At 36.1% G+C, this 20,597-nt stretch overlaps 1 protein-coding gene across 1 annotated transcript; it reads left to right on the top strand.

Annotated features, from left to right (window-relative positions):
* Positions 1 to 4,316: 4,316 nt before the first annotated feature.
* Positions 4,317 to 15,670, top strand: LOC117904631 (ERAD-associated E3 ubiquitin-protein ligase component HRD3A). The gene is made up of 6 exons (XM_034817326.1): positions 4,317 to 4,948; positions 5,903 to 6,391; positions 9,051 to 9,266; positions 13,103 to 13,426; positions 13,569 to 13,811; positions 14,659 to 15,670. Exons 1-6 carry the CDS (start codon positions 4,418 to 4,420, stop codon positions 14,878 to 14,880), a joined length of 2,025 nt encoding a protein of 674 aa, XP_034673217.1. The 5' UTR covers positions 4,317 to 4,417; the 3' UTR covers positions 14,881 to 15,670.
* Positions 15,671 to 20,597: the final 4,927 nt, after the last annotated feature.

Raw genomic sequence — 20,597 nt, 5'->3', positions numbered from 1 at the left:
ATCATTTTAAAAGGTTGCTTGGTAGGTTGTGAAAAGAGACCTTTCTTACTTAAGGGATCTTTAGTGGGCTGCAAGAAGTTGTTTGGAATGGCCTTTGGGCCTGGAGTAGTGGGATTAGAAAGAGATAGGGCTCTTTACCCTTTTGTGGTTGCTGAGATGGAAGTTAAGACATCAGAAGAGGCTTCGCGAGCTCAAGGTAGAGAGGATAAGGGGCTCGTTTGCTTTCTCGGAAGGGCTACGAGGGATTCAGAGTCTCTTACGATGAACGTTAGAGTGAAAATCACTGATGAAGCGTTGGCAGCCGAGGCATCCAAGTACAATTCCTTTCTCTTTGTCTTTGGGAGGGATCAAGATATCTTATCTTCTACTCCTTCCTCTGGGTATGATCGGGCTTTGGTGGTGGGGGAATTTTCTAGCTTGGAAGGGGTGGACATCGTTGAAGGAGTCGGTTTTCAGGCTCTATTGAGTGCTGTTTTTACTGATGGTAGTCCGTGGGTGATGGAGACAAAAGGGGAAAAGTCTTTGGTTGAGATCAAAGTAAGGGAATAAGTTGATAAGCCTAAGTTTGATAAGGCACTGTAGGAAATGGAGGTTCCTGGCAGTAGGTGGGATGATAGTTGTTTGGCAAAGTTCAGCAAATCTTTGGGGTTTACAACAGAAGGTGTGGAATGGGAAATCCTAAAATTGCTTCTAAGTTTGAAAAGTAAAATAGACGAAGGCAAGAAGATGGAAACTTTAGGGACGACTAGGTTTGAACGGGAAGTAAAAAAGTTAGAATGTTCAATTAATTATGATGGAGTGAGCAAAAAGAATGGTTCAGACAGAAAAAGAGGAGATAGAGTTCTGTGTTTTAAATGAAGATTAAGATATTATCTTGGAATGTTCGAGGGGTCAATGATAGAAATAAGAGAAAAATAATCAAAGCCTTAATAAGTTCTCAAAAAGTGGATTTGGTCCGTCTGCAAGAGACTAAAATGATAGACATGTCTTTAGGGGTGGTGCGAAGCCTAGGAGTGTAGAGCCTTGAATGCTAGGGGTGTAATTAGAGGGGTGGTAGTTTTTTGGGATAATAGAGTGTTGAAGTTAGTAGGGATGAAGGTGGGTCTTTTCTCTATTTCCTATCGATTCAAAAATTGTGAAGATGGTTTTGTATGGATTTTTTCAGGAGAGTATGGTCTTACTATGAAAAGATATAGATAATTTTTTTTGGGAAGAGTTAGGGGTCATTCGTGGGCTTTGGAATGACCCATGGTGCATTGAAGGAAATTTTAATATTATCAGATTTCCAAATGAATGTAGAAGAGGAGGGAGGATGTTTCCTTCAATGAGAAAATTTTAGGAGGTGATCAATGATCTAGATTTGAGGGATCTCCCTCTTTAGGGGGACACGTTTACTTAGAGTGGTGGGTTAAACAACCAAGCCATGTCAAGATTGGACCGATTTTTGGTGTCAGAGGATTGATAGGGCCATTTCAATGGGGTGGTGCAGTGTATTCTTCCCAGGCTAGTGTCTGGTCACTTTCCCATTCTATTAGATGGGAAAGGGGTGAGGAAGAGGTCAACTTCTTTTCGGTTCGAAAACATGTGGTTGAAGGAGAAGGGTTTTAAGGATCTGCTGAAGGGGTAGTGGCAAGGTTTAAGTTTTAGCGGATCCTTTAGCTTCATCATTGTAGAGAAATTAAAGGCTTTGAAAGCTATTTTAAAAATTTGGAACAAGGATGTTTTTGGGAAGGTATGGGTGAATAAGAGATTGGCTTTGGACAAAGTGGCTTTCTGGGACTCTCAGGTGTGTTCTTTATCGATGGATGAGCTGGAAACTAGAAAGGAAGCAAATGAGAATTATAAGAAATGGGCTCTTATGGAGGAGATTTCTTGGAGACAAAAATCAAGAGAATTGTGGTTGAGGGAGGGTGACATAAATATGAGCTTCTTTCATAGGATGGCCAATTCTCATAGAATGATAAATTGTTAGTCTAAGATTAAAATAAATTGAATCTGGTTAATAGAAGAGCAAGAAATTAATGGGGGCGTGGTTAGTGCATTCCAGAACTTTCTGGAAAATCCTGGTGATTGGCACCCAACTTTGGATGGATTGGACTTTGATAGAATTAACGTTGAGGAAGCAGCTATATTGGATGAGGTTTTTATAGAGGAAGAGGTTTTTTCCACTCTCTCAGATCTAAACGGGGATAAGACTCCTGGTCTAGATGACTTTTCTCTAAGTTTCTGGCAGTTCTGCTGGGATTTTGTGAAATATGAGGTTATGGGTTTTTTTGAAAGAGTTCCCTGAGCAAGGTAGATTTGTAAGGAGTTTGAATTCTACTTTCCTGGTCTTAATAAAAAAAAAAACGGGCGCGGATGACCTTTGTGATTTTAGACCGATTAGTTTAGTGGGAAGTTTGTACAAACTGTTGGCAAAAGTGTTATCTAATAGGCTTAAGAAGGTAGTGGAAAACGTGGTATCTTAAGCTCAAAACACTTTCGTTGAAGGAAGACAAATTCTTAGTGCTGCCCTAATTGCCAATGAGGCAATAGACTCTTTGTTGAAACAGAATGAAAGTGGGGTGTTGTGCAAGTTGGATATAGAGAAGGCATATGATAACTTAATCTGTAATTTTTTTGTTGTTTGTGATGCAAAGAATGGGTTTTGGGGAGAAGTGGATTGGTTGGATTTCTTGGTGCATTTCCACTGCAACGTTTTCTGTTTTGACCAATGACACTCCGACAGGATTCTTCAACAGTTCAAAGAGGTTGCGTTAGGGGGATCCACTTTCTCCCTACTTATTTGTGATCGACATTGAGGCTCTTAGTAGGCTCATCTTTAAAGCAGTGAGGAGAGAGATGTATCTTTCAGGCTGCAAGATAAATGGAAGAAGTGGAAATGGGGTTTTGGTCTCTCATTTGTTGTTTGCTGATGATACTCTAGTATTTTGTGAAGCTTCCCAAGATCAGATGGCTTATTTAAGCTACTTGTTGATGTGGTTTGAAGTCATCTTAGGTTTGAGAATCAATTTGGATAAGAGTGAAATTTTGGCGATAGGGAAAGTAGAAAATCTGTAGGTTTGGCTCTTGAGTTTGGTTGTAAAGTGGGAAGACTTTCAACTTCTTACTTGGGGTTATCTTTGGGTACGCATCACAAGTCTGTGGCTATTTGGGATGGGGTGGAAGTGAGATTTCGGAAAAGACTTGCCATGTGGAAAAGACAATTTATCTCTAAAGGAGAGAGAATCACTCTAATTCGAAGCACATTGTCAAGTATGCCCATATATTTGATGTCTTTACTGCGTATTCCAAGAGTGGTTAGTTTAAGATTGAAAAAAATTCGAAGGGATTTTTTGTGGGGAAGGGGAGCTTTGGAGAGGAAGTCTCATCTAGTAAAGTAGGATACTGTATGTTTGGACAAAAGAAAAGGTGGTTTGGGAGTTAGACATCTTTCTACTCTCAATAGGGCCCTATTATGTAAGTGGAATTGACGCTTTGCGAATGAAAGGGAGACTCTCTAGAGGCATGTCATTAGTAAGAAGTTTGGGAAGGAAGAAGGGGGTTGGTATACTAGGGAAGTAAGGGAGGGTTTTGGAGTAGGTTTTTGGAAGGAAATAAGGAAGGAAGGGTCTCTTATGCAAAACAAAGTTGTATTTTTTGTGGGGGATGGTAGAAAAGTGAAATTTTGGAAAGATAAATGGTATGGGAACTTCGCTCTTTGTAATTCTTTCCCCTCTTTGTATGCTTTTGCGACTTTTAAAGAGGTTTGGTTAGTGGAGTTGTGGGACTCTTTAGAAGAGAATGGGGTTTAGAACCCTAGGTTCTGTAAGCCCTTCAATGATTGGGAGGTGGAGAGATTACTTTTGACAATCCGGGAAGGGGGCTTAATCCTAATTTGGAAGATAGAGTGCTATGGAAAGACACTCAAATTCCCATTTTTTCTAATATATATTTTCTCTCTGTGTTTACTTATAAAATAATAATAATATATATTTTAATATCTTAACTAGATGAAGGAAAAATATAAAAAAATAGGATATAATTATATTTGAATAATTAAAAGTAGTATATTTGATTAAAAAAAAAGAAAGAAATGTTAATTATTTTTAAATAATTATTTAATTTATAGTTTATAAAATTGAGATATTATTTTATGAGAATTTTTCGTACGAGTGTAAGAAAATACAATTTTCCGAAAGAGCAGTGTGACTTTGTAATAGAAATGGAACAAGGAAGAAGTCTAATTTAAAGTTTTGTGGCAAAACAACTGGTGGGACGACGTGGCAAGTTATTATTGGAAGAAGGATGGTATACTTGACGTGGCGATGGCACACCAAGCATACTCTTCCATTTCTGTTAACGTTCATCTTGCCGGAACAATTAGAAAACAGTCCGGCTTGAAACTGCACGCGCCACTTCATCTCTTCTTCCAAACATGGGCAGGTTCTGCTACACTCTTCTCGTCGTACTTGCGCTCCTCCCTCTTTCTACACTCGCACGCCCATTCGTCCTCATCCTCACCCCCGACGACCTCAGTGACACCGCACCACCGTCCTCCGAATCCACCGCGGACAGCGGCGACACGTCGGACTGGGATGAGTTCGGGGACTCCGACGCCAGGCTCGACGACGAGCTCGACCCGGGCTCCTGGCGCCCGATCTTGGAGCCGGATTCGGGTCCGGAACCAAAGACTGAGGATGAGGCGGTGTACTACTCCGGCGTGGCGAAGATGATAGCTGCTGCTAGCTCTGGCGGACCGAGGGTCATGGAAGAGGCGGCATCGGAGATTGAAGCGGCCGCGACAGCGGGGAACCCCCTTGCGCAGTCGGCGTTAGGGTTTTTGTATGAGACGGGGATGATGAGGGAGAGGAACAAAGCCAAGGCGTTTATGTATCATTACTTTGCTACCGATGGCGGTAACACGCAGTCTAAGATGGTTCTTGCCTACACTTACTCGCGCCAAGATGTGAGTGAAACCCTATCTCTTTAATTTTGTTTGAGTGGATTTTGGTTCTGTTTGGTCGCTGAGGTAATGGGAATTTGAGTGTGGTGATTTATTTATTTATTATTATAATTTTTGCAGAAATTCTACTCGTAGTTAAAATTCCAAAGCCTGTGGAAACCTTATATATAGTTATTATGGGAGAGTTTTATCGATGCTGGAAACCTAGATCTGGAAATAGTTGAAAAATCTATAAGTTTCTCATGTTCGGAAACCTATCTGTTCTATGCGGTTTCTGGTAAAATTTATGGAAGCAAAATATAGAAGGCTTCAATTTTAGGTTTTTGGTCATTTTGGTTTGGCCTTTATTGTAAACTAGTTAACTTACTTTTCCTTGAGCGGTCTGAAATCTAATTTCAAATAAAAGTCCTAGACCAACTTTCAACCATGTAGAGTCTCAATAATTCCAACTCAAACATAAGTAGTCTTCCTATCCAATATCAAATTGAGGGAATAATAAAAATTTATACAATTAAGCATAATACAAAATGCATCCAAAGGTTCTCCGAATAGTAACAACGTAAAGCTTCAATTACAGACAACCATATTGAAATATAATATTTTTCTCATATTTGGAAGTTCAAAGATTTGCCAATTTTCTGATGTATGGAGATACTTGTTGAAATTATGACCCATTTGACTGCCAAGAAAGATGGGAAAGTGTAGAAGATAGATTGATGCTTAGAGTTTTAATCATCTCTTCAAGCATAAGTTTCTGTCTTTTCTTTTTCTTCCCTCAGTTTTCTCAGAATGCAGACCGAGGTTTTGAAAAAAAATTTATTTCCAAATGTACTATGGAAAACAATTTAAGTGTTTGAAACTTTTGTATGGAAACACAAGCTCTACAAAATCATTATAGAAGTTTTTATTTTCTTCTTAATAGTCTTGTTTATGAGTTTGGTGATTGTTTGTTTTCAGATGTATGATAAAGCGGTTGAGCTATATGCTGAATTAGCAGAAATAGCTGTGAACAGTTTTTTAATTTCGAAGGATTCACCAGTGATTGAACCTGTTAGGCTCCATAATGGAGCTGAAGAGAACAAAGAGGCCCTGAGGAAGTCTAGAGGGGAGGAAGATGAAGACTTCCAGATCTTGGAATACCAGGCTCAAAAAGGGAATGCAGCAGCTATGTATAAAATTGGGATATTTTACTACTTTGGATTGAGAGGATTGAGGCGTGATCGTGCCAAGGCATTGTTGTGGTTTCTAAAGGCTGTGGAGAAGGGGGAGCCAAGGTCCATGGAACTTCTTGGGGAGATTTACGCAAGGGGAGCTGGTGTTGAGAGGAACTACACTAAGGCGTTGGAATGGCTAACGCTCGCATCCCAACGACTCCCTTCAGCTTATAACGGGATGGGGTATTTATATGTGAAAGGTTACGGAGTGGAAAAGAAGAACTACACCAAAGTAAGAGTTATCTGTATATTTTTTTTACTGCATCATTCCATGTTTCTTTATCTTCCATCTCACTTATATAATTATGCTTACTCATTAGGTATGCCTGTTTCTTTTTTGTAGCGATGATTTTTTTTTTTCACCTTCCAAGTTGCTTCAGCTAAGATACTGCTTTATGTTCAGTATTATTTTTTTGGTATGGCTGTGTTTGCTCTCTATTGTTAGTGGCATTGGTTTGCTCCAGTTCGCATCATCTAGTGAGGAATACAAATATTAAGAATCTATTACTTGAAACAACTAATGCATTTATACACGCCCCTGCTCTTTTCTTTACCAAATATATCTCAGTACAACATTCTCAACCTTAGAACAAAAGAAAATTCCTTTTGTCTCAGAAGGAAAAAACATACTTGTGTCTTTCTATTTGATACAAAGATGCTCAAGGATATTGCTTGTAAGATCATAAAATACTGGCAGTGCTCACTGTATTTTAAAGAGTGCAATATGTTGGAAATATCCATTTAATTGTTTTGGTGTGGCATGAAGAAGACAAACACTTGGTAAAAACCAAAATGATTGAAGAGCACAATGAATGCATCCGAAATGTAAAAAAACTAAAAATAAAAATTCAAGTAGATGAATGGAGATACTGTTTATACTTTATAATTATATAGTTATCACAAATAGCTGAGTTGTTTTTTGTTGCACTGCTAAAGATGCTTGGCTAGCTGAGATGTGGGAGCAGGAATGGGAGAGAGGTTGTTGGAACTCCCGCTTCTCAAGACAAATCCATGATTGGGAGCTCGAGTGGGTGAAGGCTTTCTTTAGAAGACTACAAGGTTAGACTATTAGTAGGGAAGTAGAGGACGATATATTATGGTTGAGTTTGAAGGGTAGCAATTTCTCAATTAAATTTCTCTACTCCTCTTTAAAGGATGTTAATGTTGGACCAACTCAAAACAAAGGAGATGGAAGTTGCTGAACACGTGTGATCTTTGTAAAGAAGAAGAAGAAACACCCCATCACATCCTTTTCCATTATGTAAAGGCAATCATCATGTGGCAAATTTTTTATGCCCTATTTGGAATAAAGTGTGTGATGCATTCCTCAGTTAGAAGCATCTTTTTGGGTTGGCATGGATCCTTTGTCAGGACAAATAGGAAGAAAGCTTGAAAAATGTCTTTTTAGTTTTTATTTTGGACTATTTGGAGGGATAGCTTTTGAAAACAATGAAAATGTAGATCAAACGGTTGTTTATGTTTAACTTATTGGGGTAGGTTGGAGAGTACATTTGTGATTACTCAATGTCTAGGCAGACTTCATCGATTATTGAGCTTTAAAGAGGGAGGGACTATTGTTTTTTATGTCTCTCTCTTTGCTTTGTGTGGCTTTTTGGCATGTTTTTATACACTATATATTTGTGCACTCTTTTTTTTCTTTTTTCTTTTTTTTTTTAAATAAAAATAAAACATTTGTTTACATGGAAATAAAATTGTAAATGAAGGATGAGAAATCCTTCCCAACAGTTACAAACTCTAATCAAAAGAAGGAGAGGAGAAGCCTTATTCAAAATACTAGGAATTGCACATTGATAGAATACCACAAAATGCTATGTTCCTCCCTTTGCTATCCTAATCCTTTGATCCACAACACTTTCCGATCAAGCTAAATCACATTGATGAGAGTGCCCTTAAATGCTTTGTAGCAAAGGCCCAAAAGGAGAAGTAGAAATATTTATTTATTTATTTTTTGATAAGTAAAAGACAAAAGGATATTATATATAAAGAGAAAAGGGCGCCCAAAGGACAGCTCAAAGCATACCGGGAGTATACAAGAGGTGCCTCAAGGTGAAAACCAAGAAGAATAAGGGTTACAAAAACTTACCCACCCTCATTTAGAACCCAACCAATCAAAAAAGTTGATCAATGATAATGGACCTACATCTATGAACAACTTAGAGCAAGACCAATAATTTTTCAATTTAGAAATAAGTTAGATCTCATATCTTCTCTTAAGTCCTCCATTTGTCTTAAAAAGTGATTGCATTTCTCTCTTGCCATATTATCCAAATCAATGAAAGACATGCCATTTACTATAAAACTTTGCCTCTTATGGTTCTTCCAAAACCTTTAGAGCAAATGGTCATCATGTCATTTATGCTTCTAGAAGGAATCCGGTATAGCAAGTGCCAAAGCCCCTAAATCATTGGGAAATGTAAAAAGAAGTGATCAATCAATTCTCCATTACCCATGCATATGGTGCAATTATTAAGACTAAGGGCTTTGAAAGGTCTTCTCGCTTGAAGTAAGCCATTGGTATTGACCTTCTGATGCTATACTATCTTTGTGATGGGAAGAAAATAGTGTTTTCTTAATTAATGTTATTCCTGTCTCTTTCAGTTTTTCATTTTCCATCCCATTGCTTGAGGAAAATTCTTAGATAACTTTTCTTTCCCTTCCCATTTTCCTTGTAAGAACAAGATTTAGATTTATATTTATCTGTGAAGGGCAAGAGGAAATGAAAGCTGTTCTTCCACAAAATAATTTCAACAACAGAGAAAGTAGCGTACCTCATTGTAGAACTTTGTTAATTTTCAGCAATAACTGCCCTCTAGTTACCATATTTGTTAGTTCCTAAGTTTTCGGCACTTGCTGACTCTCTTTCATTGCAGGCAAAAGAATACTTTGAGAAGGCTGTTGATCATGATGAGGCTGGTGGGCACTATAACCTAGGTGTAATGTATCTCAAAGGAGTTGGAGTAAAAAGGGATGTGAAGCTAGCTTGCAATTATTTTATAATGGCAGCTAAAGAAGGGCAGCCAAAGGCATTTTACCAGTTGGCAAAGATGTTCCATACTGGTGTGGGGCTTAAGAGGAATCTTCCTATGGTAAGTTGGGATTCCCGTGTTTCTTTTCTTTTGTTTAATTGCCTTTACCTATTGATAAGCTTTATATTTTTATTAATCTACATGATTCATTATTCATGTTTCTTTATCTTTAATCCAGATCCCTTTTGGTGGAAATTTGCTTGAGAAAAGCTCAAGATATCTATGTCCTAATATGTGCAATATTGTCAACTATCTATTAGATAATTTATGCTTTATGCTAGAGTAATATTTCATTTTTCATTTTATATTTTTGCATCATGGTCATAAACAGCTGTGTATTTTATATAAAAATAGGTATTGCACGCTAATATGCTATAATTTGAAATGAGAGCAACCTTACTTGGTCTAAAATTTTCACAAGTCTTGCTGGGTGACAGAGGGAGGGAGGGAAAAAGGTTCAGACCATAGAATTGTTTTTTAATTACCCTTTGATATCATAAATAGGTTTCCTAAAATCCCTGGATGCATCATTTGTCAAGTCTGAGGATGATTTTTCAGAGTCCTGTATCTCTGTTAAATTAAGTTTTTAAAATATAAGTACACAAAATTGTTTGGCATGATACATTTCCCATATAGTTTGCCGAGTTAAGCTTCCAACATCATCTAGTTTGATTCAGATTGGAGTCATAATAAAAATGAATATTTAATTGTTAATGAGCTATACAATCTCAATCTCTCTCTCTCTCTCTCTCTCTCTCTCTCTTCCTGATTGGCATTTATTTTGCTTTAATTTATTTATATTTTTGGTACATGAAATTGAATATGGAAGTTTCTCATTTCGAGCCCGACTCAGGCTGCAATAATATTTGAAAGTTAATAAATATTAGTTATGGAGTACCTAGAGAGGGTTGAATAGGTAGTTATTTCTTTTGAGCCCAAATTATTATTTTTAAAATTTCACTTTAAGAATTAGAGATGAAGTAAATAAATTTAATTGCATAAGGAGAGAACGATTTACGTGGAGAAACCATCCACAAAGTCTCTCATAGACTTTGCGGATATAAAAATCATGAGGTCAAAGATCATGAAGCTATAATTCACTAAATATGAAGAAAAGGTACATAGATTTACATAGTGGTTGCTATTCCCTGAGATTGATATCCCTGAGAACCTACACCTAATCTCACGTTTGTGATGCAACACCGCCATGCTTCTTGGTGGACTCTTCAGCACCTTAAGGGGATGCAAATCTCTCTTACAAACCCATAAATAAAAATGAGCACCTTTGAGAATTTCGGGTAAAGTGCAAAAAATAATGACTTTAAGTTTAGGCACACGAGTTCTCGAAAGAACTCTCCTAATAGACATATATTAGAGAAAGCCTTGTGGACTTGGAGTCAATTTATAAATCATATTTTACCAAAAAACAATTTAGGAAACTTAAGAATCTTAGAAATATTTGGAAAGATTTTTTTTTTTTTTTAATTTTAAAAAAATATTTAGAAAGATTTTTCTTTTTAAAATTCTTAATTTAAATTTCTTTCCAAATTTCTTAAAAGATTTGGAAACATTATCCTTTTTTAATTCTCAATTTAAAATTCTTTTCCAAATTAATTTTATTATTTTTAAAAATTCTTTTAAAATTTTCAATTTAAAATTCTTCATTCTATGTCTTTTACATCATTGTTCTTACTTAACTCAACTATATTTATTGGTTTAATCTCAGGTTGATTCTGTAGCAACCTTAAATCTTCTAAAGGAGTATATGCAGAGTCCTAACCAGGATAGATAGAACAAAATTGTCAATTTAATCGAAATAACCTAATGCACTAACAATGTTAATAGTGCTAATGGGTTTTACTATCCAAATGGTTGATTATTTGACAAGTTGAGTGTTGGGTATTTGCCATTTTATTTTTGAGAATTAAGTTCCATATATTAATTGTCAAATCATGATTTAGGTTCATGGGATTTGGGGGCATTATAAAGTGGATCATGAAGATGGTTAATCATGGTGTGGGAGATGGAATTAAAGGTTGGGTGTAATCAATTTCCAATGATTATAAATGAAAGGAGGTTGCTTCTCCAGTGGTTTATGAGTTTTGCACATCCTTTTGTGTTAAAAACCAGGTTATGACTAGTATGGATTTTGAACCCATCACATTTTGGCCCCCACTCAGATTGGTTCTAAGGAATTTAATCAGTGCCCGATCATTATAAAGAAAGTTGCTTATCGGGTGTGTTGTGAGTTTTGCATGTCCTTTTGTGTTAAAAACCAGGTTATGACTTGTATGGTTTTGAACCATCACATTTTGGCCCCCAGGTAAATTGGTTCTAAGGAATTCTGTTCAAACGTAGAGGTGGACTTGTTTCCACCAGGAGAGAGACTATTGAGGAGGTGAAAGATGTTGATGAGGAGACTTGAAGGTTTTTTGGATGCGTAGAGAGTTGCAAAGCTTGTGAGAATGAGCTCTTAACAATCACAGGTGATGAGGAATTGGATCCTTCTGCTGTGTCAAGATCCCATGTGACAAAGAGTTGGATCCTTTATGGGGCTTATATATCTTCATTCTACCTGGGAAGGTGGGATGGGTTGAGGTGGAGGGATTCTGATGAAAGGCAGATTTGAGTAAGATTGTTTCTCCAGGTATTGTCTTTTGGTGGGGATGCCATATCCCTAGCATCGAACACTTGGAGTTCAGCAAGCCCTTAAAAAGTGGCTTTCATTGTTTGGATAGCAGTCAGGATAAGATTTGACTATTGAACACTTGAAGTATCAAAGATGGAGCATGGCTAATTGATATTGCATTTGCAAATTAATTGAGTCAGTTAACCATCTTTTGACTTGTTCTCTGATTGCTTGAGATATTTCATTTCTATGCTTTTTAGGTTAGTTGGATTCTTCCCAGGATGATGATAGATGTGCTTTCAAGCTACCATGTCTAGTTCATTAAAAGATATAGGAGGAGTGGAGTATTACTGCTTTATGTTTGGCTGAGTAATTTTTGGAAGGTAGGGAACAAAAGAATCTTTTAGTGGATTGAAACTTCTGAAAGCAAGATCAAAGTACTTGTGTGAGATCTTTGCATATTCAAACAGGGAGTGTTTTCTGAGTTAGCACTTAGGAGGCATTCTGTCTAAGCTTTTGTTAGTAGTATGAGCTATTTGACGGGTTGGGGTTGTTGTATGTTATCATTGCTCCTTTCACTATGCCATCTGGATTTTGGTCTGTTTTAGATTTCTCATTGTTTTTAGTGGGTGCTTTGCATTTTTTTCACCTGCATTGGAACTCTTGAGGTGCTTTTCCTATTATTTATTGGCAATAAAAAATAAAAATAATCAAACTAAGTTTACATTTCACTCTCTTAAGTGTCAACTATTAGAATGATGATATGCTGAAAGTTAATATAATTATAATTAATGGTTCTTGATTTTAGTGGTCTTCATTAATGTGATCGACCTGAGACTGTACATATGCTCATGTATGAGGTTTTGATTTTTTTTTTCCTGATATCTACTTTTGTCTTCATTGGCTAGAAGCTCTTGTTCTTCCATCTATTTGAAAATGAACATGGCCTATCTGTGTTCTCCCCCTATTTTCTAAATCACCAGAAAATGGAATAATACCGATGATTTTCTTATGTGATTATTGTAAACGAAGTGGAACTGACATATCAATTCACCAAAATAAAGAATTTTCCTGAAATTTGTGTCACTGTTCTCCATTTTAGGTAAATGTTGCATTAACTACAAAACATGAATAATTTCTCAAGAAATAAAAATCAGTGTTATTTTCCTGTTATTATTTGTTTTTTTTTTCATATTTATTATGAATTTCCTTGAGATGCATAAGCCCATCTATGTAGCTGTTTATAGTTGAGTTCTACTGCGTTCAGGCTACTGCATTATACAAACTAGTTGCAGAACGGGGACCATGGAGTTCCTTGTCTAGATGGGCACTGGAGTCATACCTAAAAGGTGATGTGGGGAAGGCGTTCCTCTTGTACTCTAGGATGGCTGAGCTAGGCTATGAGGTGGCACAAAGTAATGCTGCATGGATTCTTGACAAATATAGGGAACGTAGTATGTGCATAGGAGAATCTGGATTTTGTACAGATGCAGAAAGGCTTCAGCGGGCACATTCTTTGTGGTGGCAAGCTTCTGAGCAGGGTAATGAACATGCTGCTTTGCTGATCGGGGATGCTTATTACTATGGTCGGGTATGTGTCTCTATAAATGGGTTAATCCTGTCGGAGCTCTAGGTCCAGGACTTCTGATTCTAGTATGCATTTATGTTCTCCATACAATGTAAATTTTCTTAACTTTTATTTATTTATTGTTTACCTTCTTTCCCTTTCTCAGGGTACTGAGAGAGATTATGATCGAGCTGCAAAGGCATACATGCATGCCAAGTCCCAATCCAATGCACAGGCCATGTTCAACCTTGGGTACATGCATGAGCATGGACAAGGACTTCCATTTGATCTTCATCTTGCAAAGCGTTACTATGATCAAGCCCTAGAGATTGATTCTGCTGCAAAATTGCCTGTTACATTGGCTCTTACGAGCTTGTGGATACGAAAGAACTATGCCAGCAGTTTCCTAGTATGTTTCTTTGTCTTGTATCTGCTTCCCTTCTTAAGCATGATCATGAAAAATTCTGATCAGATAATCACAGAAATTAAGCAAAGGAAATTGATAATGTTGAGATGAATTTAATGATGCCCAAGTTGGTTTTAGCTTGATTCTAATTCCCTTGATAATCGTGTTGTCCTTTCCACTCTGGTTATTTTCCTGATTCCAGTTCCATGTATTTTGGAATCAGACAAAAACCTTTGCCAATCCCACTTTTTTCTAGACCATAATGGAAGGAGGTGAACAGTGGTCCTTAAGGATTGACTTAAGTGGTGAGGGGTTGAGGTAGGGATGTGGGAAGTTTTAGGTTTTTGAGTCCCTTAGTAGGGATACCAAAAAGGGAAAAGGATTTTTTAAAAAAAAAATGCAATGTAGCTGCTGAACAGAATCTAAGTGATATCCTGATATGTGCAAATTGCAATTTTTTTCTTTTTTTCATAGGCAAAGAGCAATATATTGAAAGGCACCTAACAAAGAGTGGTTGTACAACCCATGTACACCAGAAGCGTAAACAGGGCATCAAAGAGAAAAACTTACATAAAAATTCTCACATATGAACTTGTATTTGCAAAATCATAATGAATAACAGTCTCTTGGAGGTAACCATAGTTGGTCTACCTGCTCCCCTCCCATTTATTAGTGAATCATTAAATTTGTGAATTACTATGATCAGATGCAGAATGCCCTTGTATTATGCTTTATTTTTATTTTTATTTCTGTCTTCTCATTTAAGTTTTTGAATTTTTTAAATAGAGAAAAAGGGAATCTCCATTCTCAGGATTATGAACTGAATGGGTTTGTGCTTGGGTTTTATTAGGTTGACTTGGTCGATTCACTGCCTGAAGTCTATCCAAAAGTGGAAGCATGGGTGGAGAATGTGATCATGGAGGAAGGAAATGCAACAATTCTCACCCTTTTTGTCTGCCTACTGACAGTCCTTTACCTTCGTGAACGACAACGTAGGCATGTGGCTGCTGCTCCAGAGGCAGCCCTGCCACTCCTCCCCAATGAGCACGGTGTACTTGCTGCACCCCATTAATTAGTGGGACTGATGCTCTTTAAAAATCATGAGATTGTTATTGCAGTCTCCATGCATGAAAAAAAGGTAAAGATTTTTATTGAAGAATTATGTATAGGTGTTTGTTTTGGTGTCACCAAATTGAGCTGTTGGTTTTAGGTAGATTGTACAATAGAGAGACTTGGCAAGGAGGAAATAAGAGATGATCTTTGCCTCCACATCAGAACCCAGTATTTAACATAGATATGGCACATGTGAACTGCAGTTGTGGGGGGTATGTCTCCAAGTCTAATCATGGTATCCACATTCATTTACACCAAAAATAGAAATGAGCAAAGTAATTCATTGACATGAGAATTGTATTTTTTAATCGTTGAGTGATGATCTTGTGGGAAAAGATAAGATACCTAACAAATGTCATGAGATATGCAGATTCCATTTGTTGCCTGCATAATGTAAAGTTAAATGGTGGGAGGCCAAACATCTAGCAGTTAGTGCCTATGTCTCATTACTGCTATATACTACTTTGTTGGGTTCTAAATTTTTCTACACATCAATCTAGGGTTGTATTTTTTTCTTTTAAAACATTGTTCATTAGGGTCATAACTCTTTTCAAAGCCTGTTTATGATGTAATTTTAGGGGAATGACGATCAGACCCTCTTGGAAGGTTTGGCCCAGGAGCAATTTTTTAGTGACATTTTTTAGGTAAAAGGCCTAAAAAATTCTTCCGCTTGTAACCAAAGTCAATTTGAACCATATAACTGGTTTCCAGTTCTTTCTGCAAATCTTAATGATTTGATCTTCATGCTCTATTTTCTATTATTGTTGTGCATGAGATTTAGTTTGAGAAATTAGGAATTATGGGGATTATGCTGAAATTTCCAAGCTTTTGGTTTAATATTATGCTTTGATGGGCTCTTAAAACTCTCATTGAAGGGCATGGTTGCAATTGATGGAAGTAAAATTCCTTTTAGAAGTCATGGATTTTATTTTAATTTTTTTGATCGAGCCATTTAGTAACTCGTATAGCTATACTTGTTTGTTTGAGGGCATCCTCTAGGACTTTTAGCAATTTGGAAAACATTGCCCTGGCCTCATGCATAGAACTTGTCTGTCACCCACATGTATGCCATTATTTTGCGTCTTAGCCCTTGGTCCATGTCCTAAACTTGCATGTTTCACTTCCTTGTGCTTGCTCAGAAGCCACTTTCTCTAAAGTTAAACCAATGGATTTATCTTCAGCCTCTAGAAACTTAGCCTCCCTGAAGTTGAGCTTGGGTTTTCTGATTTGCCAATCTGCCAATCTGCCAATCTTTTCACCTTGAGCTTAGCTCTCATGTCATGATGCTCAGTCCACCTTGGGTTTTTCATCATAATTATCTTACCCAACTCATAGACATCGGCAAAATCATGGTGGCTCTTTACTCAATTCATTTAATTCATCAATACCATAATCATTGAGCATTATCATATATCTTCATGTCCTCTTTTCGGTTCCACCTCATCGAGGTTGGAGCTAAGTATCTTGTCATTGTTCTTTCGCAATGCGCATACTTAAGACCTGAGCAGGATAGAAAATCTGATGGCAAGTTATTGCTAATCTAACCTCTTTTGTTTTGTTTTGTTTTATATTTTTTTTTCTTTTTTTTTGCTATTTACAATGTCATTTGCCTTGTCTAGAGATACTAGATTCATTGAATGTATCAGATTTTATCCAGACTGTTTCAAATTATACCAGAACCATTCAGATTATTGAAAATTGAAAACTATGTAGCTAGAGGGCAACCTATATCATTCTTGTTTATAGCAATTACTGAAACTCAAATTTTATTGTTCCATTAGATTCTAGGCATGATTCAAAAAAACTATGATTGATAACTTACACATCCTTCTCATATGAAGATGTAAAAAATATGTATAGCTAGACTGGTACTATTCCAAGCTGTACATGTGATACTTATTTTTGTAGATATTAAAAATTGGAAAATATATTACTAAAAGGCAACATCTACCATTCTTAATTATAGCAATTGCCTACACTCAATGGGTGCAATGGTGTAAGTTTCTACAAAGTGAGTGATATGTTGTTTTGGGCTACCTTTTCCATTGAGATATTGGACTATTGGAGGTTGAAAGGCTAGATACATTCTTAATTGTTTGATGCTTTGTAACGGCAGGCTTGGCATAAGTATGAGAAGATAAGATGCCTGATTCATATTTGATTTTAAGAGCTTCAAGGATGATTTTCATTTGGTTGATTCATAGAGATAAACCCTTAAGAAGAAACTTGAATGCTTTTAAGGGAACTGTCAGCAACTTGAGAAAGATTTTCTCTAGTGGAAATCCTTTGGATGAATCAACAATAATTTGATTAAATTCTTCCATACTTTTGATTTTCATCTTCGAGCAAAACAATTTGGGGATATTTTTCATTCATGGTTTTAACAAGGACTTCAATTTGTTTAGTTATTTGAGTGAGCTGTTCTTCTAATCAGATTGAATTTGTGATCACAACTAGCATGATGATATTAGAATTAATAGTAACAACTAAACCATGAGGGGTAGCTCAATTGGTCTGGTTTTGGGTTTGTTTTCCAATGGTCACAAATTCGAGTCGCCATTGGAGGTTTACCCGGTTATTAACTTCAAGGTCCCGTGGGATTAGTCAAGGTGTGCGTAAGCTGGTCCGGACATCCACGGTTATCAAAAAAAAAAAAAAAATTAACAGTAACAACTACATTGAGTATGCTAATTTTAGGGTTCCATTGAAGACACTAGTTACTTTAGCTCTATTGTTGGACTTTTTGAGTTAGCCTTTTGAATTGCAACCGGCTGTGATTCCATTTGTTTCTCTCTCTTCTTTGCCCTTCCCTTAGAAGGGTTAAGAAAATCTATGGATTCTTAGAAGAATTTGCCTTAGAGATCATAATTGTTTCACTTTTCTACAGGCTGTGAAACTCGAACTTGTTCTGTCTCCGGTAAAGTCAGGAACAGACTATGGTAGATTTTATGGTAAAGTCAGAGATCATAATTTATGTTTTTTGTTTTGGAAAACAGAAAACTGTTATAAATAACAGGTCCCAAATATACCCTTAGATTCTATTTTCAGAATTATTCTAAAAAAATCAAAGAACAAAATTCAAAAAATATTCTCAGAATTATTTTCGAAAATAATTCTCAAATCCTAAATTTTATTTCTTTACTCGGTAATTGGTTTGGGTGTTTTGCTTGAGGGTTATAAATGTGTGGCTTACTTTTCTTCCCATTCTTTCTATGGTTCATTGCTTAATTAGATCCACAAAATCATAACTTGGAGCCTTTTAATTCTCAACCATAAATGTATTTGAGCTTCTCCATGTTTCTCGAAACCCACCCAACCCACCCAAAACCGAGGAACACCATATTCTTTCCTAGGATATAGCCCCAACTCCATGCCGTAAGCCTCAATATATTGCAGAAAAGGAACCTCGTGATATTCTTACCAGACTGAAGATCGAGTCATCAGAAGTCAGAAAACTAGTCATGAAGAAGAAAACAAGTGCTGGCCTCCTCATCTCTGCATTAATGGCTATGCTGGCCTTTGCCGCCCTGAGCGAGGTGGGTCGGTTTGATCCGCAGTGTATGACTCGAGACTGCATGCCGGAATGCTTGAAGCTGCCAACGGCATCTCCGAATGCTTGCCAAAGATCTTGTGATGAGTACTGCCATGAAATTGCTGGACGTGGAAATGGTCCCCCGTTATTTGGTCAACCCAAACTTGAATAATACTCTCCATATATACTATGAAACCCCCGCCTCCATCGTTAATTCCCATGTTGTTGGAAGTCTAAAAGATTATGGTTTTTTTGTTTTAAGGAATGTTATATCAAAGAATGTAATGTACACGTACATATTAATTAAGCTTTTTCTTTTTATCATTTTTCTCTCTCTATGTGCATAAGTTAATTAAATTAAGAATCCATTTGACAATAATTTTAGAAAGCGTTTTAACTTAACAAATAAAATATAATACAAATATTTTTTTAGCAAAGTTTAGCATGGAATTTGGAGAAAGGATGACAAAGCAAGCAAATAATAGAATTAGGTAGTATATTATCTTATACCCTACTAAATAAAAAGAAAACCAAAATGAAAACAGTTTATCTTGTTTGAGATAATAACAAATTTACACAAAATATGAGGGTCCGTTTAAAAACGGTTTTTTGAGAACAATTTTTTGTTCTTCAGAATAAAATTACTAAAACATGTTTGACAATCAAAAACCGTTTTTTATTTTATATTCTTAAAAATAAAAAACTTAATGTTTTAAGAGAATATTTTTTTTTTGTTTTCACTTATTTTCTAAAAGCTGTTTTAAGAAATAATTATACAAACATGAACGATGGTTAAAAATAAAATATTAGATATAAAAATTATTTTTAAAACATATTTAAAAATATGTTAAAAACATTTTAGGTTTTCAAATAAACTTTTATTTTACAAAAATTAGAAAACAATTTTCAAAAATAGTTACCAAACATGCCCGAAAACAAAGTTTTAAATGCATTAGTTTCTATGAAAGACAAACCTCTTAAAGATTAAAAGGTAAAATCTATTATGCTTTACAATTTTGGAATTATTCTTAGAGCTCATTTGTTAATGATTCTAGAAAACACTTTTAATATTTCTAACATTTGAAATTTTTTATCATTTAAGTGTTAAAAATACTGAAAACATTTTCTAAAATCACTACAAAATACAGTCTTACTTAATCAAGTAATTACCTTCTATCATTTAGTTTAAAAAGTGCAATATTTCAATATGCTTTGAAACAATTACAACATTATTTCAATTTCATTGTGCATTCAAAATTTTGTTATCCCCTCATATTCTTCCTACTTTCATCATATTTTTTATACCCTTCAAATTTTATATTTTTTTAATTATTAATTTTATTTTTTGAATTGAAATTATTATAAAATAAATTAATAATACTATTTTTTTTTATTTAAAAAAAAGGGAAATATACTAAAAATGCGAGGGCCATACGAAAAATGTGAGTATCCTCAATTTTTTTTTTTACCCTCCTCAAAGTTTTTGGCACTCTCACATTACAGGTGACTTTAATATAATTATTTTATTTATAGTAGCTTTTTTTCTAGGTTTTCTAACACGTGGCGAAAATAACTCTTCATGCATTTACATAAAAGGCTTTTCATACTTTTTCCCGACAACCAAACATAACTTGGAGTATTTTAATTCCCAACCATAAAATCTGTTTGAGCTTCTCCATGTTTTCCTCCAAGCCACCTAAAACCGAGGAATAGCAGATTTCTTTCCGAGGATATAGCTGCGTTTCCATCCAATCTGCCTCTATATGTTACCCAAAGGAACCTTCGTTTTCTCACCAGGAAATTAACACAAGCTAGAATCAAGTAATAGAATTGCAATATGGCCATGATGAAGAAAACAAGTGCTGCTCTACTCATCTTGGCAATGGCGATGCTGGCTTTTGCCGGCCAGAGCGAGGCGGGTCAGTTTGATCCACAGTGCATCACTAGAGACTGCATGCCGCAGTGCATGAAGATAGCAACGGCGAGCGTGAATGCTTGCCACAGGGCTTGTGATGAGTACTGCCATCAAATTGCTGGGCGTGGAGATGGTCCTGTCATCTGGTCAACCCAGACTTGAAGAATATTCTCCATATATGTTTCCCTTGACGCCAACCTCCATTGCTGATTGCTATGTTGTTGGAGGT

The sequence above is a fragment of the Vitis riparia genome, chromosome 17 (assembly GCF_004353265.1).
Source record: "Vitis riparia cultivar Riparia Gloire de Montpellier isolate 1030 chromosome 17, EGFV_Vit.rip_1.0, whole genome shotgun sequence".
NCBI classification, from domain to species: domain Eukaryota; kingdom Viridiplantae; phylum Streptophyta; class Magnoliopsida; order Vitales; family Vitaceae; genus Vitis; species Vitis riparia.
The sequence above is the reverse complement of the archived record's forward strand: the minus strand, read 5'-3'. Positions and strand labels throughout refer to the sequence as shown.